The sequence below is a fragment of the Rattus norvegicus genome, chromosome 19, assembly GCF_021556685.1.
Source record: "Rattus norvegicus strain SHRSP/BbbUtx chromosome 19, alternate assembly SHRSP_T2T, whole genome shotgun sequence".
In the NCBI taxonomy this organism is placed as follows: Eukaryota; Metazoa; Chordata; class Mammalia; order Rodentia; family Muridae; genus Rattus; species Rattus norvegicus.
Window position 1 is genome coordinate 52,812,192 of NC_141552.1, and position 26,469 is coordinate 52,838,660.

The 26,469-nt window shown below is 45.1% G+C and overlaps 1 protein-coding gene and 1 long non-coding RNA gene across 4 annotated transcripts; one reads left to right on the plus strand and one right to left on the minus strand.

The window, feature by feature from the left end:
• Positions 1-1,125: 1,125 nt before the first annotated feature.
• Positions 1,126-12,249, minus strand: Atxn1l (ataxin 1 like). 2 transcript variants are annotated; one of them, NM_001401111.1, is given in 3 exon segments: positions 1,126-8,326; positions 9,719-9,780; positions 12,102-12,249. In NM_001401111.1, a coding segment is annotated over 1 exon segment (2,040 nt). In that variant the 5' UTR covers positions 8,210-8,326; positions 9,719-9,780; positions 12,102-12,249; the 3' UTR covers positions 1,126-6,169.
• Positions 12,250-12,260: 11 nt separating this feature from the next.
• LOC102554624 (uncharacterized) lies at positions 12,261-25,936 on the plus strand. 2 transcript variants are annotated; one of them, XR_015644139.1, is made up of 4 exons: positions 12,261-12,389; positions 20,939-21,095; positions 24,559-24,694; positions 25,739-25,936. It is a non-coding gene; the product is annotated as an uncharacterized LOC102554624 (long non-coding RNA). The 2 variants fall into 2 exon arrangements; XR_015644140.1 differs by having other exon boundaries at positions 12,261-12,311.
• Positions 25,937-26,469: the final 533 nt, after the last annotated feature.

A 26,469-nucleotide genomic window follows, 5' to 3' on the forward strand; every position in this document is an offset into this window, starting at 1 on the left:
CAGAAATGTGGACCTCTTCCAATGTTACAGGGACATTTGGACTCCTCTCCCACCTCTGTAGGTCTAAGGCTGTTTAAAATCCCAACAAACTATGGGTAAGCTGAAAAATACTCTGAAGAATTAGATGCATGGTAGCACACACCTTTGATCTCAGCACTCAGGAGGGCAGAGGAAGGCAGATCTTTGAGTTCAAAGCCAGCCTGGTCTACAGAGTGAATTCCAGGACAGCTAGGGCAGGTTGTTACACAGAGAAATCCTGTCTTGAAAACAAACAAACAAACAACAACAAAAAAAAAAAAAACAACCAAAAGACAAAAGGAGTTGCATTGAAAAGAGATTAAGTACCTCATTGACCCAAATGCCTTTCACATTTGGACTGTTTCAAATGATTGGATGTACTGTGTCCCAACGAATACCTTGTCCACTTTACATGGGTTAGCTCAGTATTTCTACAACATTAGATATGTGGGTTCAAACCTCCAGATCAGTAGTTGCTTGCCTAACATGCTGGAGGCCCTAACTTTGATCCCCATGGTTGCAAATCCAACCGAACAAAACCCCAAAATAAGCTAGATGTGGTAATGTATGTACATCTTTATCCTACCACTTGGACAGCCGGTCTATGCAGTGAGCTCTAGGATAGCCAGCTATGTAGATCCTATCTCCAAAACAAAAAACCACCATCCATCCTATTACTGTGTAATGTGAGCCAGTTATTTAATTCCTGCCAAAAGATGGTAATACTAGCAATAGATAATTGATAAATCACAGGATAGTTGTACACAGTAAATAAACGTGCTTGAGTGTCTTACCACCTACTGGTGGCAAACTAAGTCAGAAGCAGCGGCTATGACTGGGATTACTTCCATGTGTGGCAGTATGCCAGGGAAAAGCAAGGACCACATGGATAAATCAGCAGTTAGGACAGCCTAGAGATTGATGCTGCCAAACATAGTCTACAGGTAGATTTTCCAAACTCTGAAATCCACACCCGTGGGAACAGACCATGTCAGGGAGGTCCTACCATTTGCCAAGTTTACCAGTGGCCTGCGCCATCTTTACTCCCAAGTGCTCCCACCCAATGGCCACCCATAAAACAGATAGGAAAAAGGCGCAAACACCAAAAAGGAAAAGCTAGTAGTTTATATAGATCGATATATAGATATATAGATATTGATATATATTGTGTTTACATAGTCCACAAGTTAAATGCAGGTATCCATAAGAAGAGAGCATTAACAATAAAAATACAATCTGTGTGTAGCCAAGTACAGAGACTTAAAATGGTAAAACAGCAAAAAGGATCTCACAAAAGTACAAATATACAGTACAAATTGATTTATTTAAAACAGTTACAAAAAAGCACAACAAAATAGAGATTATCCTTAGAATTATTAATGCTTTGTTAAAGATCAGGTAGGATTAGAGGGTAAGAAACGGTATTGGGTGGGAGGAGCACCTGACTAGTTCTAAGGCTTTAGATACAATGCAGTTGATTACATATTAATTCAGCCATTACATACTGGGGATAGTGGTTGGGGGGACCAGTAATTTATCTACAGGAACTCCTACACAAACCAGATCCATCCAGACCTCCCCAGTGCCATTCTTCTCTACTCCTTAGGACCCTAAAGCCACCTGGATGACAAAATTACCATCCTTCCTCCACCCGATTACCTATCCATTATCTTCCCTCCCCTAAGGTGCTATGCAAGCTGAGAGCAGTTTGCTCTCGCAGCTGGAACATATACTGTTTTGGCTACAGGGATCCTGCGTGACTAGGAAGTGTGTAGAGGATAGCCTTGTTTTAATACTTCAAGTTAGCCGTGAGTACAGTCAGTCTCTTCCCCAATCCAATTCAGTGAGTGCACTATGAGCAAGTGAGGGGTCCGCCCTGCCTTCAGCAATACCAGCAGCTCACCAACCCTCACCATTTACAAGTACGAGCAAAGTCCCTGGCAGGGGGTGGGGTGGGCATAAAATCACTGTTACCAGTTCTCTCTCTGAAGTACCTAAGACCCCCCCAACATAAAGACAGACTAAACGCTTGCAAATCTGACATTAGGTAAAGGCACATGGGCTACTGCCACACACACTGCAGGCAGGAACCCAGTCTGGGGCCATCTTTCCTGCCAGGCATTTACAGTGGAATGGCTTTGGGATCACAGACTGTTGAGCTGCAATCTACTAGGGAAAGATCTGGGCTTAACAGGAGAACTAACAACGAAACCTTTAGTGTGAAAAGTGCATTTATTACTATTATTCCTGCTGAGAAGGCTCAGCAGGGCAAGCCACACCACCTCTCCCTCTGCTCCGGGAACTGTGCATAGTCTGCAGGGAAGGAGAGAATGCAGCCAACTCTAGCATCAAGGGCCAATGTCATCCTAGGCCCAGACCAGACTTTTGGTCCAAAGATGGATCCTAGAGTTGAAAAAACAACTGACAGCTGCAAAGACTCGGATGCTTATTTTATTATTGCATGATGCGGGGACCTTTCCTACCCCAGGGAGCTAGAAGGTGAAGGCTTCTAAGCAGGGGCTCACAACATCCATCCATCCATAATAGAATTCAGCTCTTCAACTGTAGTGTATTTTTTCTGATCTAGAAAGTATAATAGCTTCAGTGTAGTTTAGTAAACTTAGTTCTAGGAAGTTAACCCATCTCTAAAACATGGCCTTTATCCTGCTTGATTCTAACTAAACCTGTGGCCTAAGTTCCCATAGCCAATGGATCAATCTGGTTATCTTTATCCCAATGGCTTGAGCCTTTCCCAATGTCCATCTTCAGTTCACACCAGTGTGACCACTCAACTCTTCAAAATCCCGGCTCAATGCAGGTTGAATTATGTTACCATTCTGTTTTTAGAAGGCCTATAACACCCACTGGTGAAAATGAAATGAAGCCCAACCTGAGCTCTTTCAGCCAAACCTCACTTTCTTAGTCCCAGAATCTGGGGCTGGACAAATGCACTGGGACGCTGGCTCAAGCCCTAACTTGGTTCCTCTTGTTCTGAGAAGTACCATAAAGGGGAGAGAAAAGACCTGTTTGTTTTTCTCTCAAGGCAGGCAAATTTTTGGAGCCTAAGGGTTCCTGAGAGCACTGAAGCCGCATCCTTTCCAATTTCCCAGCCCATCAACAGCATTCACACTTTCACTGTTGAATATGACTGTGTTGTGCAGTCATACTGGCGGAACACAGGTGAACACTGGACAGAATGCCTGAGAGTCTACATGGCCAGAGACATGAGGAACAGGAGCTATAATGAGCAACAGGCAGGACAGTGAGCAGACAACAGCCGTGGCAAAGCAGCACAAAGCAAACAAAGCCCATAGTGTTAAGACCAAGTGGGACCGTAAGTGTAAAGGGGTCAGTCTAGCTCTTCTTGGGCTTCTCTATTGGGTAGAAGCTCTCAGCTCTAAGGACCCGAAGCCCTTCCCCACTTCTCATCTTGGTAAGGATGATCATCATCTTTTACCAAGTTCCCCCTCTATATTGGCATGGGTATTTCTGATAGCCTCAGATAGCAGTTCTTTCTCCAAGTTTTGGGAAAGTCCTACCATTAACCAGGACCAGGCTGATCTTTGTCAACCGCCCAATCCCCAAAAGCTGACAGCTAACCACTGGAATGCTCACTTTAAAAGCCAGTCCCACCTCTTACACACTCAGGGTCAAGTACTGCCATAGCTCTGACAAGCATTAGCAGTTTCTTTTCTAGGGTGCATACTTCAGGAAAAAGCTCTCCGCAAAATCAAGTTACATATGCATGGCGCCACATTAAGGGAGTTGTCTTTTTTTTTTTTTTTTTAAACCAAGCAGGGATAAGAAAAAGAACCATAGCAAAAAAGTCAATGCCCAATTTGTCAAGGGCCTCAACGATTTCTTTTTCCAAGGATTCAGCTACAGGCAGCCCAAGCAGAGAGCAATTTGACTTCAACTACTAACCAATTACATGTCTGCCCCATGAGGAGGAAGCTCAGTGGTATCCTGGGTAGACATTTCTTGAGCATCTACAGTGCATGTCACTAAATTCCATGAGGAACCTTCTGAGAAGGGGTCTTGTGAGAAACCCACACATGCAGTAATACCTAGGAATGCGTTGTTCATGAAACAGGAGACAAGAATTCCTCAAGACTCAACCCCACAGGCCCCCACTGTAGGAAACAAGCCAGAGAAGCAGCAGAGAATGGGGGCAAAAGAAGGGAAAGGATGTGACCTCCAATGCAGCACAGGGTCAGAGACGTCAGTGCTTGCAGTCAGGTCAAGCAGCTTCCTTTGAGTCCGCCCTAAAAGCTCACTGACCATGTATCTGCTCTCAAGGTACGAAACAGAATGTAGGATTTATAGCAAACTAGCCAGTTTCTGTCACTCTGTCCCCAAGGAGAATAACCTTTAGCACCTGAACACTAAGAAGGACTCCATTCTCAGACCTTCCCCTCCCCCAGGAGGTAGGTAAGATTATTTTCCCCATTTGGCAGCTGGGGAGGAAGTAAGTGAAGAGAGATCACAAGACTTGCCTTAAGTTTTGCTCACACTTCAGAAGTATAGGACTCCTGGTGACAGGCCAGGTCTCGGCTGGTCCAAGTCTATCTATGAAGGAAATGCCACAATCATTCCCTGGGAGAAGTCTAACTACATAGTTGGGTGGACAATACCCTGAGTTGCCTTCAAGAGTCTAAAGACCCCTCCCCCCCCAAAAAAAACCTTCACAAAAAATTACTCAACCACTTGAAAGTTGTTGGGGGAGGGGAACCTAAATCCTAACACCCAGTGGAATCCTACAGCTGGAGGGAGATGGACGAATAAGACAGGTGGTAGCCAATACAACCAAGATAGAAGATGCTCTTTCTAGAAGAATCCACCACCACACAAGGAAACATCTGCTAAGATGTTACAAGGACTGTTCTAGACTTTCAGAGCTGACACTGGGAGGATACAGCTTAGGCCCAGGTGCTCAGAGGCAATGGATTTGGACGGGAGGAGGCCAAGAAAATCCACTGGAGTGGAAATGGCCAGTCTAGGGCATGGTTTCTTTCTTGTTTCTCCACTATACTGCTGCCAGTGGAAGAGGCCATGATTCTGAGTTTCTAAATATAAAAATTATAGCTAATAGGGAAACCAGGGACCCTTAGACACCAAAAACTAGAGGTCTTAGTGGACAAAGGCAGTGCAGCTACACATGAGGCCCAGGTCATACACCATGCAGAGGTCAGGCAGCAGAAGGGTAGGGGCAGTGTAGGCGCTAAGGCACAACATAGACAGACAATGGAGGAGCATAGGTGCCCAGGGGAAAAGGTCCTCCAGGTCCTGAAGTTACTACTACAGACTGAATGAAGTATCAAAGCGGGCCTGGCAGGCTGAGTGGGAATTTAGGTTAGAGGCCTTTCAAAAGCTTTGCCTAAGTCCCATCATCTTAGTCAAATCTTTTCCCCACAGCCCTGAATGGGTTCCTGGCAAGGCAGTCCTTCATTCTCAAACTTAAAGGGGTTTCTCTCTCTCTCCTGGCCCTAAACTGCTAGAAAGCCTTATAGCGGAATGGTGAGGTGAGATGGGATCGGGTAGAAGCAAAGGACCAAGCATAGTTCCATAGATCATGGTGCTCCCCAACCCCCAACCCCGCCATAAACATCTGTAACAAAATCACCCTTTAAAGTGCACGTCTCTCACAAGAAGAGTTCTGGGTGGGAACCCTCTTATTTTCAACCATTGGGCCTCCTGCCCTCCCACCACAAAGGAGGGGAGGGAGACAGGAAAAAAGAAAGAAAACAGTTTTCCTGCTACTATAAGCTGTGACCATCATTTTTGGCTCTTTCTTTGCTTCCTCCCTCTGCCCCCGGCTCCCAAAGCCTGTTCTTCCCTTGCAGGAGCCAGGGATGGTAGGAACAAACAGGGAGGCCCTGATTTTGGAATGTTTCTTATCCTATGTGCACTCCTACCCTTTCTTGCTCCAAGCCTTCAATTCCCCATCTCAGCATGCTCTAGAGCTATCCTGAGAGGATGCCATGGGGTTATGAGCAACACATCCTGCTTTGGGAGGCTGTCTTAATGCCTATTTCCCCCAGATCTCACTGCCAAGAGAGCCACTCTCTGCTTGGCATGTGCAAATCCTCTCAATGCTCACGGTGAGGCTCACCTCTGGGGAGAAAGCCCAGTCCTGGGGTGGGAAAGAGGTTCATTTTCCTGCATTGGAACGCCCTTCGATGGACAGCTTTACCTCCTGCGGAATGAAAGAGGGGCGGAGCAGCGCAGCCCGTGCCTCCTCCCCTTGCATGCTGTATCTTTGGAAGCTTGGGGCTGGCCAGCAGGCCTGAGCACTAGGCTCAGGCTGGGAGGGCTCTCCCACCCGGGAACCCTCTCCTGAAGTCTGGTTCTTCCCCTCACTGTCACATAGGTCTCTGGGCCCCAAGATCGTCCTCTCAGGCCTTTCTCGGGGTGTACCCAGCTGCCCTGGGGGAGCACAGCTGGCCTGAGAAACTGAGTTACTGTTCAAGCTCTGTAAACTGATAGAGATGCAGACATCTCCCACCTGTAGCCGATGGCAGGGCAGAGAGAAGAGTTGTGCAGTCCGCCCAGGGCTGCAGGAGGACCAACCCTGGCCATATACAAAAAAGGGGTGCTCAGGGGGCACCTCGATGCTCACTTTACTCTGCTGTTCACCAACCACGAAATGCAGCATAACAAATCCAGGCCACTGGCTCTCCTGAATGTCCACGACTGTGCTAGAGTCAATCTTCAGCCCCCCACTCACTTCGGCACTACGCACAAAGTCCTGGGTTTGGAGATCCTCTACCCGCTTCAGCTCCCCCGTAGCCAACTGAATGATGGCGCCTTTCATGAAATGGGAGGGCAAGTGGGAGGAGGTAACGGGAGGTGGCGTTGGCTCCTTGTCTGGGAAAGTGGCTCTGGCCTGCATGTCCAGACTCGATGCCACCAGGATCTCTGAGCCCACAGGCAGCAGGCTAGGGTCAGTTCCAGTGGGCACCAGGTTGCCATTGGCTACAACCACTGCTTTGGGTAAAGGTCTGTGTTTTACTGGTTCCTGATGGGACTGAGGGTAGAATACACGGGTCTGATTTTTCTCCACCACTTCTGTAGGATTCCTGGCTGACCCTCGTCCCTCACCCTGATGGTCAAGGGTATGATGGGATAGGTTAAGAGGGCTGGGTTCATCTTTCCTCTGAGCTGCCACCACACGATAGTCCTGAGAAGCTAAAGCGCCGACTACCCGCTGGACCTCAAGGTCGGTGTCTGGGGTCCCTCGATGTGTTGGCGCCGCCACCTCCACTCTCGGAGTCTGAGAACCTGAAAACAACTGTCCATCCACCATGCATTCTACCACTGGCACCAGTCCTTGGCTTTCACCCTTGCTGCTGGTGGAGTCAAGGGGCTCACTTTCTCGTCTTACACTTCGCTCTCGTTGTCTCTGTCCATTGGCAGCAGCTGCTTCCAGAGCAGACTGGCCCTCCTGAGGGGTAAGAATGGGGCTGGCACCTGCTGTGGAAGTTTCATGCAAGGTATATCCAGCAGGTAGCCTGGATGTCTGATAATAAATGGGCATCCGGCCTGGAGCAAGATCCAGTGGTTGAGTATTCGAGTGATGTGGCAACTGGCCGGGTGGGGAGGTGGCCGAAGAGGACTTGGTAAATGACTGAGCTGGGGATGCAGCCTGTGGGGGAGGAGCAGCCTCTTCTGCTAGGAGGGAGGCATATGGCACAAAGTGTGGAAGGTGAGTGGTGGCAAGGTTGGCAGAAGGAGAAAGGAGAGGATTGGGTAGGAAATTAGGTGGCACAGCATAAGGAAGGCTGTAAGGAGACCCAATAAACTGCAGTGAAGTGGATGGGAGCTGAGCATAGTGGACTGGGGGATAGTGGATTCCTGGATGTTGAATCAGTGAAGATGCTACATTAAATGTGGGGGGTAAGGGGCTCATGTTCACAACAGATGGGAGGCCAGTCGGTGAGAAGGTGGCAGGTGGCACGGCCACCTTGTACAGCATGCCATACTGATCTACTGTCAGACCAGTGATGGCCTCAGTTCCATCACCCCCGAGGCTGACTCTGGCTCCTGTCTGGCTCTGCCCAGCCACCACAACCCCTCGGGACCACTCAGAAGCATCACTGGAGGGTGTGTGGTTTGTGGAGCAGCTGGTCACAGGGAGGTCTCGTTTCTTTGGTGGAAGGCATTCCTGACTCCGCTCATGAACAGGTTTCATATTGCTTTATGGTGTTCCCAGAGCCTAGAAGGAGTGTGCTTGTTCCTTCGGGCATCAGAAATGACTTCTCTGTGGCTTCCTTGCACTCCGCTCCGCTGCTGGCTGTGGTGCCCACATCTGCTAGGGAATAATTGAGAGGCAGAAAAAAGTAACCTAGGGAATCAAGTCAAACAAAGTATCAAGAATTGCACCCAGGAAGACCTAAGGAGAGCTGTACAAAAAGGAGGTGTATGAGAAGGGCGGAGAAGGAGGCTGCCTGTTCACTTGTCAGCCTAGAACAGGAAGGCAAGAGGCAGGAAAACCAGGAAGAGCTACAAGGATGCACAACCAAGACACGTAAGTAACTTGAGGGCTCCAAAATCTCTTCACTGCCACCTTCGGGGCCAGTTGTGCTTCCATGAGGCCCTTCCCTCTTCTCAGGCTCCTCCCTTGAACAGGGCTTAGCTCATGTCTTTGCTGACAGCTCTTTCCTAAATTTCTCCTTTTGCTATCAAAGACTAATGTGCCCTCTTCTTCCCTGAATGTATGACCTCATTCTTGCTTCCTTTCCCAGCTCAATCTGGCTTATGACCTCACCTTCTCCCATCTCTTCAACCTAAGACTGGCTAAATTCATGTTACTACGTGCTGAGGTTTGTAAACCGTGTTCCCTAAACAATTATAAAATGTAGTGGTTTTGTTGTTGTTCCAAGAAACTTTATGTTTCAGCTTTGACCCCATGAGAAGAGTGACTATGTTAGCTTGCTCTATATCTTGTTTCTCCAAACAATTCTGATCTCACGCATGATTTCCTGTTCTCTGGTCTAAAAGACTTCTTTCTTCTCAGTGATCATCCTCAGTTTGCCTTCTTTTTCTTATTTCTTCTGCCAGTGCCTCCCTCCCTCCCTCTCCACTGTAGCTCTGCTCTGGGTATTATATCACACAATTCTAGTTCTGTGTTTCCATACATGGACGTTGACTTCTCTCTCTCCCCTTCCTGTCACTTTCTATATGCCCCCCCGCCCCCCCCCCCTTTTTGGTTTTGGTTTTGTTTTTTCTAGACAGTGTTTCTCTGTGTATTGCTGGCTGTCCTGCAACTCTCACTCTATAGACGGTGGCCTCAAACTCAGAGATCCTCCTGCCTCTGCCTCCCAAGGGCTAGGATCACTTCTGTAATCACCTTAATCCACAGTCAAAAAGGATCTTTTTAGGACCCCTGAGAGATGGCACATGCATATAGTCCTAGCACTTGGGAAGTGGCGATAAGGTCACCCTTAGTGAGATTTGCCTTAATGAATTAGAGGCCAGTCTGGGCTACATGAGAACCTGGGCTTTGTTTTTGTTTTGTTTTGTTTTGTTTTGTTTTGTGTTTTTCTCTTTACATCAGAAAGCATCTTTTTCATATCAATTCCTCAATGCATATGAACCTCGGCAATAATTTTTCCAATCAGGCTGAATTCTGTTTTTATACTGTCATGCACATGCCAGGGTTTTTTTTCCTGAAACAAGGAATCCAAAGTGCTTCTATTACCTGAGCTTCTGGTGGTGCTTCTGAGCAGCTGTAGTAAGTGTCCTCCCCTCTGGTTTGGGAGCCTAGAAGATATAAGGCTGACGTAAGCTGGAAGCAGATCTCTCATCTTCCCTGGGGCCATCATGAAAGGTAATTCCAAAGACGCCAAAAAACCCCAAAAAGCCAAACCAAACCAAACCAAAACCAAACCAAATAAAAAATCCACTGAAGTCCCTAAGTTCTTGCTTCATTCTTAATCCAGTGTTACCACACTATTACTATTACTATTACAGCACACTTATCCCGAGTGCCCAAGAAACTGAAGGGAAAATAAATCCCAGAGCTAACAAGATGGCTCAGTAGGTAAGTGTGCTGCCAAGGCCCGAGTCCCATTCCTGGGACCCAAGCTGCAGGGACTCCTAAAGGCTGGCCTCTGGCCTCCACACAAAACCAAGACAACAACAACAAAATCAAAACAAAAATGGAAAAAAATCTTTTATGCTTTATTTTTTTGTCCCTGGAAGACGTCCCTGGAAAGAAATTTCCATGTGTTAATTCCAATGGTTTCTTTATGATCATATTCTTCATTCTCTACCCCATTCCTCAATGATTAAGCTCATTTCCAATCAAATTTTGCTTAAATGCACATATAAAAAGGAGAGACTTAATACTGTCTGCATGTGAGCAATGAGAAGCTGGGAGTTTCACCTTCATTAAGGGCCTATGAACACACAGATGTAGAGATTATTTAAATAAGAAAGCTGTCACTAGAGGAAAAGGAACAATTATTTATGTTTCTGGGGCAGAAAAAGAGGTCAAGGGGGAGTTACTCAAAGTGAAAGCTATATTAACAGATTTTCTAAGTAAAGGGCTCCTCTGTGTGTGTGTGTGTGTGTGTGTGTGTGTGTGTACTCACATAAAATTCTCTACATGACTTCACACTAAGTACTGAATGAAATGTGAAAGAAAATGAAAACGCCATTTTGATTCTATGTAGCTAACAATGGGGAACAAAACTATTACTAAGCTACCAATATCTGAATCTACATTTGCCAGAAACATCAATAATTAAAGAACGTGGCCTTTCAAGGTTCCAGCTACAGCCCAGTTGGTAAAGTGCCTGCCTAGCATGCATCAATCCTAAGGTTTGATCTCCAGCACCACGCAGATTGGAAATGGTGGTAGACACTTGTAATCTTACTTCTTCTGAGGTAGAAAGAAGAGGATCAAGGTAAACTGCCAACTACATTCGATTATATAGCAAATCAGAAGTCAGCCTGAGCTTCATAAGACCCTCTCAAAAGAAAACAAACAACAACAAAACCAAAAACAAAACCGGGGCCAACGAAGTCTTAACAGCTGAGTTAGCAGTATTGACTAATACCGAGAAAAAGCCTGTTCTGTCAAAGTCAGAATAGTGCAAGCTCGATCCAACTGAAGGTAACATTTACCTAAGATAGGCACGGTTCAAGGGTACACAAAAGATGGAAATGTGGAAAAGCAGATTCCTAATGCCACACATAAATCACAAAGTGGGTACAAGTCACGCATTTGTTTGTCATCAAAAGTTTAATTGAACGCACTCAGCTTTTATTTCATTTTCTTAATTCCCAAAATGATGCTTCTTGTCCTCTGTAGCTAAAAAAAGCTAAGGAAACCTGTCTATGGGTCACTGAGAAGTGAGCAAACACAAAATAAAGAAAGGACGGAAAGAGGTAAAAAGAAAGCTCAGCCTGCCCACCAGGTTCCCATAAGGCGAAACACTTCAAAATCTGAAACCCGGGTGTGGGTGTATGGAGCAGCTTTGGAGAATTTCTCGTGGGGAATGACACAACTTGTGAACCTTAACTGAGCTAAGGGGCAACGGAACCATCCCAGAGACCTGCCAACAGAGCCGAGAGTGCTGCTCCTTTTCAAGCAAGGAATGGAATCAAGAGACTGTACACTGAGGGAGAGGTACGCCCCACAAAAAAAAAAAAAAAAAGGGAGCACCCTGGTAGAGACCAGGGATGGCTTTTGATGATCCTTGTTTGGACAGCGGTAAAGGCCTGAACTGGGGGATTCTACGTTTAGGGAGTCGGGGGTCGGACGTGGAGCTGAGGCCAGGCCCCGCTGGCGACGCTTCCTTGTTTGGGGGCCCCTTCCCGCCCTGAGAACTCGGACATCCTGGCCCGCGGGGACAACACCGCCGGGGCATCAGGGCCTGAGGCCGCTTTCTGGGCCAGGCGGGAAAGCAGCATCTACAGGGCCAGGCACGGCCTCTTTCGCTCTCTCTGCCCGCTGTTTGGGGGGCCCTCGGCCGGGTGAGGCAACGGGTTTCTAGGGGGCCCTTCCACTAGAGCTCCGAACCAGGCCTGCTTGACCTCAGGCCAGCCCAGAGGCCACTGCTCCAGGCGACACTCACCGGCCCATCTCACGGAGCTCCCTGGACTCCTCCCGCTCGTCCCGGAGCCGCCGCCACCGCGGCCGCCGCCATCCCCGGCCCCGGAGCCGCCCCACACCCAGCGGCCCCCCCCAAGCCGGGCGCCCGGAGATGGCGTTAAGCGCATCCCGCCCCCGACGCGGAGAAATGACGTCACTCGAACCAGGGAGCGCCGCCTACCTTACAGAGGAGGTAACTGGCTGCCTGCCCATCATGCCCAGCGCCCCCCTTTGGTGGGAAAATGACCGCCTATCCGTCTGAATCAGTCTAGTGAGTAGGTGATGTTTCCTTAAGTTCCCAGGCCTGGATTCCCTAGAGAAGTTTTCACAAGCTATCACTATAAGTTCAGATAGTGGAGATCCCTGGGGAACCCTGTTTAGGAAGCCCCAGAATTTACTGGAATGGAGGAGATGGAAGGGTCATTGTAGGGTCAGGGTAAGAGAGAGGTGAGCCCAGATCTTTTCAAGGGTCAAGAGCCTTATAAAGTCAGAAATAGCCTGAGGCACCCACAGTGTGCACCTGTGCAGGAGCTAGGGAAAAATGAAGCCAGTACTGAAGCCCTGGGAGTAGGTGGAGGGGAAGAGAAAGGAATTCTGTTTAGTACAGAGGAAAACAGGTCGGTGAATAGAGGGCTTGGCTACTGGTTGGAAATATTGTCACCTATTAATTCCAGTTCATACTAATTCTAATCAATACTTGAATGAGTGTTTGATTGGCTTAAGTAAAAGCAAAAATGAACAGCTGATTTGGGTCGCTGATTGGAGGGGGAGGACTTTTGTTTATTTGTTCGTTTATTTGACAGGGTCGAAAGAAGCTCAGACTGGTTTTGAGCTCACTGTGTGATTTAGGGTGAGCTTGAATTTTTTTTTTTTTAAAGATTTATTTATTCTATATAAGTACACTGTAGCAATCTATAGATACACCAGAAGAGGGCATCAGATCTCATTCCGGGTGGTTGTGAGCCACCATGTGGATGCTGGGACTTGAACTCCAGACCAATGGAAGAGCAGTCAGTGCTCTTAACCACTGAGCCATTTCTCCAGCCCGAACTTGAACTCTTAATCCTCCTGCCTCTGTCTCCCGGGTGATAGTATTACAAACGCGTTCGTTGCTTTTCTATTGCTGTGATAAAACACGACCAGGGCAACTTAACAGAAGAAGAATTTATTTGAGCTTGCAGTTCGATTGGAGAGGGTTAGGAGTCCATCATGGTGACAAAGCAGCATTCAGCAGTCATAGAGGCTGGAGCAGAGAGGAGGGTTCCCATCTAGAACCACAAAGCACAAAGCAGAGAGAGTGGCTCTGAACCTCAAAGCCAGGTCCCTAGTGACATACTTCCCCAAGGCCATACTTACCTTAATAGTGCCACTAACTGGGCACCAAGAGTCAAGCTTATGGAAGCTTCTCATTCAAACCACCACACAGGCAAGCAGCACATTTAGCCAGTACTTGACCTTGTGTTCAGATTACAACTATACTGAAAAGGTGTTTATGCATGTTTCATAAAAAATGAACTGGGACTGGAGAGATGGCTCAGTGGTTAAGAGCACCGACTGACTGCTCTTCCAGAGGTCCTGAATTCAATTCCCAGCAACCACATTACAGCTCACAATGTCTGTAACTCCAAGATTTGACACCCTCACATATGCAGGCAAAACACCAATGCACATGAAAGAGAAGTAAATAAATAATTTTTAAAAACAAACTGAACTGAACAGGGGGATTTCTTTTTCCCCTTTCCAATGGATGTTCAATCAATAAATAGCTATTGTGTTTGTTGTTTTTAAAGTCCTAATGAGTTGGGAATGTAGCTTAGTCCACTGCTTGCCAGCATTCATGAAGCCAAGGGTTCATTCTCCAGCACTGAATACAATGGAGCATGCTAGGGCACATCTGTAATCCTAGCACTCTGGTGATAGAGATAACACAGGGTCAGGAGTTCAAGGTCAGCCAGCTGGCACTACTGGAGACCCTGTCACCAAAACAATCAAACAACAACAACAAAACCACACATTTTCATTTAACACACACACACACACACACACACACACACACACACACACACACACACGAGTACAAGTACTAGCTGAAGGAGCTGATGTCTGGTCCTTAATGTATAGTTGTCTGACTTTTTTTTTTACTATTTTTAGTTCACTCTTAAATGTGTGGGAGGAAGATGTAGAAAGAACTCCCAAAAAAGCCAAACATGCTTCTCTATAATCCCTGCACTTGGGAGGCTGAGGCAGGAGGATTGCTGCAAGTTTAGGCCAGCCTGAGCTACTACTGTCTCAGAATGAAACAAAACAAAACCCCTTTTCAAATATTTTGTGAAGTGATAAAATGTGGCAAGAATGTATGGTATGTAGATAATGTTGATAAACACACTGTAGTTATTTATGAAGATAATATTAAAAGATAACTATACTTATTTATGTATATGTACAGAGAAACATAACTAGCATTTCTGGAGAAGAAAGTGGAACTGGACTTGATGGTCAAAAAGAAGAAAAGTTTCTTATGTTACTGTTAGAGTTATTGCAAGAATATTACCTTAGGAAAAATGGAAGCCTTATTACACGTTATTACATGCCTGTAGTTCTGGTACTTGAGAGGTGGAGGCAGGAGTGCGCCATCATTAGCTATACAATGAGCTTGAAGCCAGCCTGGATTACATAAGAGAAATCCCGCTGCCATTAAAAACTAGCAAACAAAAAGCCCAAATACCTAACTCCTCTGTGTGTGTGCGTGTGTGTAGGTGTGTGTGCGTGTGTGCACGTGTGTGCGTGTGTGCATGTGTACGTGTGTGTGTGTGTGTATCTGATGTGAATGTTGGGAACCCAACTCCAGCCCTCTTGCTTTCAATTTCTGAGCCATCTCTCCAGTCCCTCCTTGCCAATTATTTTGTCCCTTTTCCCTGGGTTTTTAGCCTTTTAAAAACTCTTATCTTGGGGCTGGGGATTTAGCTCAGTGGTAGAGCGCTTACCTAGGAAGCGTAAGGCCCTGGGTTCGGTCCCCAGCTCCGAAAAAAAGAACTAAAAAAAACAAAAAAAACAAAAAAAAAATCTCTTATCTTTCAGCTATCTTTCTACAATCTGGAAGGCCCGCATTTTCTTCCTCTGGGCTTTCCATTGTTGCTGATGGTCCATTTTTGTTTTGTTTGTTTGGTTTTGTAAGGTATTTGGTCATGTGGATACTGAAAAGTTGAACTTCAATAAGTTTTGTCCACTTCCCATTCCTGGACTATTTATTGAATTCCTTTGTAGTGTGAAGTTGGAATTCTTGGGATGGGAGAGCCCAAGCTCTGTGGTAGAAGTAAACAAGACAAAAACCTTGCTATGCTGGTTATTCCTCTCCCTCAGACAGCAGGAATTTGAAATCCACACTGGTCGCCTAGTTCCTCTCTGCACCTGCAGCACAGTCAGAGGAAGCTCAAAAAACTTCCCCAAATCTTCTTGACATTAGAGATAGAACCAGGGAGAACATGGCTAACTTGGGAAAACACCCACATCATAACAAGAGGAGGAGGTGGCTTAGATGACCCTTTCTGCACGCACTGTATCTTCCTTTCTCTGTGTCTCAGGATGTAAAGTGTCATTTTGGGAAAGGAACTGGTTGGACACCAGTAACAGAAACAACTAATCACAGACACACTCTGAGATGTCTGGTCAGCATTTGTGCCTGGCATTACACTATTGTTGTTTGAGTTTTTTTGTTCAAAAGCTTTTCTCACAGCCCAGGTGAATATATACAGCCTGCAAGTTCTGTCCTATCTACTCCTCTGGGAATCATCCTCTCCTCAAGCTTTTTAAGGTCACGTGACCTCTCCAGGTTGCAGAGAAGATTTCCCTTTCAAATTCATTAAGAGTTAATTTAGGAAGTTTTATAATTTATAATTTTCACCATGATTAATCTGCCCTTGAGGGAAGCAGCTCTCATCCTTTTACCTGTTTTCTCATATATCATATATATCTCCATCCAAAACAACCTGCAGAACCCTCAGAGGCTAAAGTAAACACTGATGAAGCCATAGATGCTGGCCCACTCCTGCAATTCCAGCAATTAAGGCTGAAGCAGGAGGATTGCCACTAGTTCAAGACCAACTTAGGCTAAATATGAGTTTGAGTCCAGGCAAGACAGCTTGACCAGACCCTATCTCAAAGAACAAACAAAGCCAAAAGAATCCCAGTGATAATTAGATACTGAATGAAACCTAACCTTAAAATAATTATCACCAAGCCTAGGTACGGTGGTGTATGTCTCTAATTTCAGCACTCAAGAGACAGAAGCAGGATAAGCTCTGTGAGTTTGAGGCCAGGCTAGTCTATATAGTGCGTTCCAGGACAGCCAGGACTAAACAGAAAACCTGTGTCTCAAACAAACAAACAAACAAACAGTATTACAATGGTGCGCGCGTGTGTGTGTGCGTGTGTGCGTGTGTGCGTGTGTGTGTGTGTGTGTGTGTGTGTGTGTGTGTGTGTTTCAGACAGGGTTTCTCTTTGTAGCCCTGGCTATCCTGGAACTCACTCTGTAGACCATCTCCAACTCACAGTCATCTGCCTGCCTCTGCCCCTGGAGTGCTGGCTTTAAAAGGGGTGACCCCCACTGTCCAGCTCCAGCTTTGCTTTGAAAGCTGTGGCCTTTTCCTTAATTTACAACGGTTATCAAGTGCCTGCAACTCCTGGGGGAAGAAAGAAAAGAAAGGTTAAGTAAACATTTCCTCCAAGCCTGCTATCTGCCCCTCGGTCATTGTGAAATCCCCAGGGAGATGCACTTTCTAAGACCTCACTTAGAAATCATGTAATTTAAAGGAATGTTTCTAGCCTTCGGGAACATTCTAATTGCTTACTAAGGTGATTCACTTGTTTCAAAGGTCTCCACAGACTGTCCTGTATCTTGACTGGATCGGTGTCGATGCTCTGACTGTAGTAGTCCACACCAGTTTCGCAAGACACTGCCTTTGGGGAAAACATACAGAGAACTCCCAGTCTCTCTGAATTATTTCTTACATCATGAGAACCGCATGTAATCTCTAATTATCTCAGAGACAAAGTTTGACTTCAACTTTTCAAAGGTTTAAAATGTAACAGGATCAGATTCCTGGGCTTCTTGCCGCTGAAAGGGAACATTATCTAGTCAGTCTTGCCAAAGTTACAGCAGCTGTTAATTCTAAACCCCCAGGGCAAGTTTCTCTGGAGTAGCTTCTTTACCCTTTTCAGAAGGACGCTATTCCTTCTTCCGTTATCGCCACGTTTCCTCATCCCAGTGCTTCTCTCAAACAGTATCCTCTCAATTCACAGAAACACTTAGCAGCTTTCGATTATGAACTTTGTTCAGGTGAGAAAACTATTGTACTTCAATACAGTCTTTGGCTAGTGTAGGCAAGTAATCCAGATACTCAGGAGGCTGAGGCAGAAGGGTCACAAGTTCAAAATCAACATGAGCAACTTAGAAAGACCCTGTGTCAACAACAACAGTAGCAAAAAGGTTTGGAGAGATGGATCAGGGCCCTAGATTCAACCATCAATACCACAACAAAGAGAAACACGGACAATCCCTACCTAGGAAAATAGTTCCACGGTTCATTTAAATTTATAGTATCATTTATGTTGCATATGTATTGTTTATATCACATATGTGTATGTATATATATTTTGCCTTCATATATGTACATACATCATGTATGTACCGTACCCAAGGAAGCTAGAAGAGGGCATTAGAACCTCTGGAACTGGAGTTATGGTTGGTTGTGGGTCACTTCATAGGTGCTGGAGATTGAACCTGGGTCCTATGGCAGGACATTAAGAACTCTTAATTGCTGAGCCCTCTTCTCCAGCCCTGGCTTTAATTTTATTACATTAATTTAAAATTTTTTGTATGTATGGATGAATGTCTTGCCTACATATATGTGTATGCCTGTACACCACATGCATGCCTGTGAAAAGGCCAGAAAAGGACATTGGATCCCCTAGAACTGCAGGTACAGAAGGCTGTGAGCCACCATATGGGTACTGAGAACAGGATTGGGTCCTCTGGAAGAACAGTGATCCTTGGATCCAGCTCCTTTTATTACATTTTTATTTATTTATTTATTTTGAGCGGGGCGGGGGCAAGGTGCACACTATGGCACTTAAGTGGAAGTCAAAGGACAGCTTTTCTCTCTTTCCATCCCTTGGGTCCTGAAGAGTGAACTCAGGTCACCAGGTTTGGTGGTAAGTTTCTTTACCCACTGAACCATCTCACCAACCAAAACACGACTTTTAAGAAGCATTAACAGAGTAGAAGCACACACCTTTAATCCCAGCCCTGGAGAGGCAGAGGCAGGAATATCTCTGTGACTTCAAGGCCAGCCTGGTCTACATAGTGGGTTCCAGGATAGCCAGTGCTACATAGTGAGACCCAGGACCCTGTCTAGAAAGAACAAAAACAGAACAAACAACACTGCAGGATTGATATCATATTGCTATGTGATGTGGGCAGGTTGGGCTTATAGGCAAGCGGCACTGAGCGCAGCTCTTTAGCCAGATCTTTCAGCTCGTTGAGCATTGTCCGGACTCTAGCCTGTTAAGCTATGGAAGCAGGAAGCCAACTCCTGCAGGTGTACTCGGAATCCTCATGGGTGTCGTAGCTCGAACATCCTTCCACAGACACACACACAATAGATAAACGCATCCCTGCCATCACCCCCTGCGTGCACATAGCAAATGAGCACATCTTTGTTTTATAGTGTGATAAAATGTTTGGTTCTCAAATTTTCTGTCTGAGGTGGCTGGAGAGATGGCCGCTCACACAGAGGAGCCACATTCAATTCTCAGGGCCCATGTGGCTGCTCACAGCTCCCTCTCACTCAGTTCCAGGAGATCCAGTGCCCTCTTCTGACTTCTACTGGGACCAGGCACACTGGGGTGAACAGACATGGCGGACAAAACATTCATACAATAAAAATAAGCAAGGATATTTAAAAAATTACTATTTGACACAGAGGGACACAACTAGTCAAATTGCAGAAAAAAAATGATGTAGAATGTCCCTAAAATAGAATGTCTATATAACCCCCTTCCTGCACAGTTTAGGGCACATGAAGACAAGGAGGTGGGACGATTAAGAGCCAGAGGTCTGGGCTGGAGAGATGGCTCAGCAGTTAAGAGCACTGACTGCTCTTCCAGAGGTCCTGAGTTCAAATCCCACCAACCACATGGTGGCTCACAACCATCTGTAATGGGATCTGACACTCTTCTGGTGTGTCTGAAGACAGTGAGTGTACTAATATAAATAAAATAAATTTTGTTAAAAAAAAAAAGAGCCAGAGGTCTGGGAGGACTTGTATGAAACAGTGTCTCCTGGACATGACAGGGTTCCTGCACTTCCTGATCTCATACCAGCAGAGGTTGTTGGAATAAGAGCTACACAAGATCAAGCCAGTCAACATTCCATCTCACCAGGCCCCAGCCCTAGCTGTGAGCTATCAGCCGTTGAAGGCTGCTGGGAAAGCGAGAGAGTCAGTTTCCCTCAGGCGTGTGACCATACTCTAGTGTTTAGTCCTATACCTGTGCACATAAGAACAGCACCAGCTGGACTCCATGGTTGTAAAGAGGGAGGAGAAAGAGGAGGACAAGTAGAAATAATAAGGAAGTTGGGGACTGGAGAGATGACTCAGCGGCTAAGAGTATAGACTGCACTTCCAGAGGTCCTGAGTTCAAATCCCAGCAACCACATGGTGGCTCACAACCATCTGTAATGGGATCCGTTGCCCTCTTCTGGTGTGTCTGAAGACAGAGACAGTGTGTTCACATATATGAAATAAATAACTAAATCTTAAAAAAAATTGAAGTTGTGAGGGTGATGCGGGACAATCTGGGAGGAGTCAGACTACATTATACACATATATGAAATACTCAAAGAATATATAACTAAAACAAACACAAACAGATCTGTGAGATAAACAGATAAAGGCACGGTGCAAGCCTGAAACGTGAACTCAATACCGGGCACCACTGTAGATGTAGGAGAGAACCAATTCTACAAAGTTGTCCTCTGACCTCCACATACATTCTATTTAAGTCTGCACATACATCATGCGCGCGCGCACACACACACACACACACACACACACACAGTAATCACTGCTAAATTTGCTAACTTGGGTTGCATAAAGAAAACAATTTGGGTTGGGATTAGGATTTAATTTCCAAAAACTTCTGAACTAATGCTAAACATACTTCTGCTTGCAAATCAGCATTCTTTTTAAAAAAAAATTATTTATTTTATGTATGTGAGTACAGTGTTGCTATCTTCAGACACAGCAGAAGGGGGCATCAGATCCAATCACCAATGGCTGGGAGCCACCATGTGTTTGCTGGGAATTGAACTCAGGACCTCTGGAAGAACAGTCAGTGTTCCTAATCACTGAGCCATCTCTCCAGCCCCCTGGTTTTGTCTAAACCTGTAGAGACTTGCCCCAGGAAAAGGGGATACCTGGGGGTAAACACCCTTTCAGAAGAGAAGTGGAAGGATAGGGTGAAGAACTCTGGGAGGAGGGATGGGGGGCAGCATGTAAATAAATAAAATAATTAATTAAAAAATAGAATAAAATAATTTAAAAATTGAAACAAAAGAGGGAGAAATTACAACACATAAAAATGAAATTCAGAAAATCATAAGGATGAGAAGAAATGGATGAATCCCTAGATACAGGCAACATGCTAAATTAAACCACAGACCACACAAATCAGCTGTCTACCAGTCAGGCAGGAAATGTTGAAGTGTGTTCACGGCACACTGGCATTTTGAGAGATCTTGATCTTGTTCTATTTTTTCCACAGTACCCTTCGGGGAGTAATTAACCTGCAGTCCGTTGACTACAGACACCAAGGGCTCCTTAAGGCGCCAAGGCACTCACAGGACAACCATCTCATAACAAATTCCATCTACTCCCTGATAAGACAACTCTAAGCATGTTTTTGGTTTTGAAAAAGCTGTGTAAGTAGGGGGAAAATGAGGATCATTGAATAACCTGAGCACTGGAGAACACTTCCCAGCAACCCTAAGGCGTACTTTGCCTCCTGCAAGCCGTCGTATTATCTTTAGGACAAAGCGGTCAGATTGCCCCCAGGTCTACACCTAGGAAGCATGTAATGGACCTGGGTGGTGGTGGTGCGCTTCTTTAATCCCAGCCCTAGGGAAGCAGAAGCAGGTGAGATAAGATGAGTCTCTGAGTTTGAAGCCAGCCTGGTCTGTAGAGTGAGTTTAAAGGCAGCCAGGGCTACAAAGAGAAATTCTGCTTCAGAAAATTAAAAAGAAAGAGAAAAAAAAAAGTGAAGAACATATCCTTTCAGCATATATAAAAATATATGCATACATGATTACACACGTACGTGTGTATAGAAAACACACATATATATTCATGATATGTTTACATATGGATTTATGTTTAGAAGAATTCTTGTGGGGTGGTGGTGCATGCCCCTGCCTCTCCAGTTCGAGGTTTAAAAACATCCACCACCACAGTCAGCTTCCACGTTTTTTTTTTTTTTCTTTTTTTCGGAGCTGGGGACCGAACTCAGGGCCTTGCGCTTGCTAGGCAAGCGCTCTACCACTGAGCTAAATCCCCAACCCCGAGATATCTTTAAAGTAAAGAAGGAAACATGGAATCTTAGGTTTCATAATTTTGTGCTTTTCTTAGAGAACTGGATTCTGGTTTGGCCGACTCCAGATCTGGACTGAGGTGCTTGGGTTGAAACCATAAGCTAAACCAGCTTGAACTGTCTGGGAGGGTGTCCCTATGATGACTTGTTTCGAATAGAATTTAGAGAAATCCTTTCCTCTCTCAAAAAGAGAAAGAATTATCTTTTATGAGTCTTTTTTGGTGGGAATGATGGGAGGAAATAAACAAGCTTTAAAATCAAATGAAACTGGGCTTCTCTCGGGGATAAGAAGTATCATGCTTTTATGCTCATGTGTGGGATGAGACAACGAGGTTTCGAGTTATGAATTTATCAGTACTTAAAAGCAAGGCGTTTGTTGTTATTGTTGTTTAGGAGCTAAAAGAACATTCCAAGAAGTAATAGGAAAGTGAGTTTTGCTTCCTTGAGTTCCTCCTCTAAAGCAAATATCACTTAATTTGATGATTTTTCTCTCTCTCCTTTTTGGAGAGGTATTGTCAGCCACGTACAAAGGACAGCCAAGAATATGGCCAACTGTGCAGATCAGAGAGCTCAGAACTGTTAGCACTTGGACAATATGATTTTTAGAGGCATATACTTCTCTAATGCACCAAGTCTAAGAAAAACTGAGCAAGCTCAGAACATCTAATTTTGCGCACACCAAACAATGTTTAGGAATAAATTTTCCATAGAAAGCAGAGAGACTTGGAAATAAGTCTTGGGCTGGAGACTCAATAGAAAAGTCAGGAAAAGCAAGAGGATTCTTTTTTTTTTTTTTTTTTTTTTTTTGGAGCTGGGGACCGAACCCAGGGCCTTGCGCTTCCTAGGCAAGCGCTCTACCACTGAGCTAAATCCCCAACCCCTTTTTTTTTAACTTATTTATTATGTACACATCATACAGCTTTCTGCCTGCATGTATGCAACTACACGCCAGAAGAGGGCACCAGACCTGATTATAGGTGGTTGTGAGCCACCATGTGGTTGCTGGGAATTGAACTCAGGACCTCTGGAAGAACAGACAGTGCTCTTAACCTCTGAGCCATCTCTCCAGCCCCAAGAGGATTCTTTTCTAAGATAGCTTCATTTCCTCAATGTAACTGACCTGCAATTTGAGCTAGGGTTTCAGAGATCTGAATTGCCTGCAATTGGAAGGTAACAAATGAAACTTAGTTATGTCAATTCTGAACATATGTCACCATGAACACACATATGGAACTCAGGGCTAACATCTACTCAGATTACAAAAATATGCCTTTTATTTTTGGGGGACAGGGTCTCTCTATGTAGCTCTAGCTGTCTTGGAACTCTTTATGTAGAGCAGGCTGGCCTCAAACTTAAAGAGATCCTCCTGCATCTGCCTACCAAGTGTGTACCACTGTGATGGCTATTCCTGGTTGTCAATGAGACTACATCTGGATGAACACAATCCAGAAATGGAGGACACAACTGTGATCAGATCTTGAGGCTGGAAGACACAGGCTCTGACCTGAATCTTGACATGAGATGACACACAATTTTGATCCAGATCTTGAGGCATAATGACCATGAAATGTTTAGGCCCAGGCACGGTAGTACACATCCTTAATCCCAAGAGACAGAGGCAAGCCGATTTCTTGAGTTCAAGCCAGCCTGGGACAGAGAAAGTTCCAAATCCATGCATGGTGGTACACACCTTTAATCTGAGCTATCCCTTCTGCTGGAGCCCTACATAAGGACAATGAAAGAGAGAAGGCCTTCTTCTTCACCTGCTTTCACTTGCCAGCACACAGATGTTAGAACCTTTTTCAGGATTCCAGCTTATACGAAAGACCAGCTGAAACCCCCAGCCTCGTGGGACTGAGCAATTAGTAGATTCTTGGACTTCCAGTGCACAGCTGCCCATTGTTGGGTTAGCTGGACTGCAGACTTCGAGTCTTTCTAATAATTTCCTTTACTATATGGAGACATTTCATAAGTTCTGTGACTCTAGAGAACCCTGACGAATACAGCCACCATGCAGGCTTTCAGAGTATGGATAGATGACCTCTGCTGCTGTTCAGTCATAGACATTCCCGTTGTTCGGGGTCCATTCTGATTTATCAACACTATGCTGTACTAGTTAGTGAATATGTTGAATAGCATCCTGATATAATTCAAATACTTATTACAAAATCAAAATTATTAATTAAAAATATTTTTTGAGATAGGGTTTCCCTGTTGTAGCTTTGGCTGTCCTGGAACTCATTCAGTAGACCAGGCAGCCCTTAAACTCAGAGATCTGCCTGCCCCTGCCTCCCGAGTGCTGGGGGTCAAAGGCATGCACCACCACTGCAGCTTTCAAACTATTTCTTATTTTATTCTCTTTCAGGGTTTTGCCATGTAGCTTAGGCTGGTCTTGAACTCACAGCCCTAACCTTGTGAGTACTCAGATTGTAGACATGTACCACCATTTCCAGTTCAAAATATATTGTTCCTCATAATTACTTTCTTCTTACTGCACTTGGTTTGACACATCTTCATTCTAAGATAAGGCTGATCTATGACACATTTACAAGCAGGGTCCCTCCTTAGTACTAAATTATACACCTTTTTAAAGACATACATGATGGATGGTAAAATGATTCAGTGAGCAGGGCACATGGCTGCCAAGCCTGGTCACCTGAGTCCAACCCTCACATGGCAGAAATAGAGACAGACTCCTGAAAGCTGTCCTCTGACCTTTAGGAGTGGAAAAACAAACTTTCCTCTTAGTTGTTTTGCAGCTATGTGTGTTACCAACTGTTGTGGGTTTTTTTCTTCAGCTAATGTGTGAGTCAAACGTGAACATTCAAACCCAGGTTGAATGGAATAATAGTTCCAGTGGAACTTCTGAAACAATGCCTTACAGAAATTGTTAAGAGCTAGCACACACTCAAGACATCCAAGGCAATCATTATAGTGAGTACTTTTCTTTTTGTCGTTGGTTTTAAAGGTTCTTGTTTTTTTGTTATTTTTACATGTTATTTTTAATCACGTGCTCTCCATGTGGATGTGTGCACATGAATACAGGGGCTCAGGGAGGCCAGGGGCATCAGATACCCTGGAGCTGAACTTAGGAATGATTTTGAACCACCTGATGTGGGTGCTGGGAATCGAACTTGGGCCCTTTGGAAGAGCAACAGATACTCTTAAATGCCATATCACCTCTCTACCCTGTTTCTTTCTCTCTCTGTGTTGTTGTTGTTTATTTGTTTGTCTTGTTTTGAAATAAAATCTCTTGTAACCCAAGCTGGCTTCTAACTTACGCTGGTCTTGATCTCACTATGAAACTAAACTAAAGTTTCTTTTGTTCTCTCTCTCTCTCTCTCTCTCTCTCTCTCTCTCTCTCACACACACACACACACACACACACACACACACACACACACACACACACATCTTTTCCCATCTATCTATCTATCTATCTATCTATCTATCTATCTATCTATCTATCTATTATCTATCTATCTATCTATCTATCTATCATCTATCTATCTATCCATCCTTCTGTCTGTCTGTCTGCCTAATCTATCTTGGAGACAGGGTTTCTCTTCGTAGCCTTGGCCGTCCTGAAGCTTGCTCTGTAGACCAGGCTGTCTCTAACTCACAGAGATCTGCCTGCCTCTGCCTCCTGAGTGCTAGGACTAAAGGTGTGCACCACCACGGCCTTGCACTTTTGGTCCCTTGATCTTCCTGCTTCCCCCTCTCACATGTTTTCGTCATAGGCATGTACCACTACACTCTGAGCTACTATGAATCAAACCCAGAGCTTCATGCATGAAAAGCATTTATATTTTTGATACACTTTATACTTATAGTGTGAATGTAATTTTATATAATATATTTAGTGTCTGTGTATTTTAACTATGACCCATCATGTGAGGCCAGGTGTAGAATTCTCCATTTGGGGTGTCATGTTGCTATGCAGAAAGTTTCAAGTTTGGCACTTTGGTTTTCTTTTAGATTTGTTTTGTTTTGGGCTGGAGAGATGGCTCAGTGGTTAAGAGCACTGACTGCTCTTCCAGAGGTCCTGAGTTCAATTCCCAGCAACCACATGGAGGCTCACAGCCATCTGTAATGGGATCTGATGTCCTCTTCTGGTGTGTCTGAAGACAGCTACAGTGTACTCATATTAATAAAAATAAATAGATCTCTAAAAAAGATTTGTTTTATTTTTCTTTACATGTATGTATGTATGTATGCACACATGTGTGTAGGTGCCCTTTTGGGAGCCAGAGGAGGGCACCAGGCCGTTGTGAACAACCCATGGGTGCTGGGAACCACACTTGGGTCCTCTGCAAGAGCAGTGAATGCCCTTAATTGCTGAGCCATCTCTCCTGCCTTAGGTTTGGAGTTTGGGTCAGGAGTGTTCGGCCTGTACTGTCTGTGCTTGAGGCCTTTTACTTGTACACTGTCAGCTAAGGTGTCTGGCTTATATGAACTCTAAATTCAAAGACAGCTGGCATCTTGATACCATCACTCTGAAGCTCAGAAGTATCTTTTTTTTTTATTTTTTTTTCCCGGAGCTGGGGACTGAACCCAGGGCCTTGCGCTTGCTAGGCAAGCGCTCTACCCCTGAGCTAGATCCCCAACCCCCAGAAGTATCTTAAATTGAACATGGCCCCAAGTCTTCCATCCTCACAGACCTCTGATTTTACACTCAAAGGCAGTTCTAAGCTACAGAGAAGGGGGAA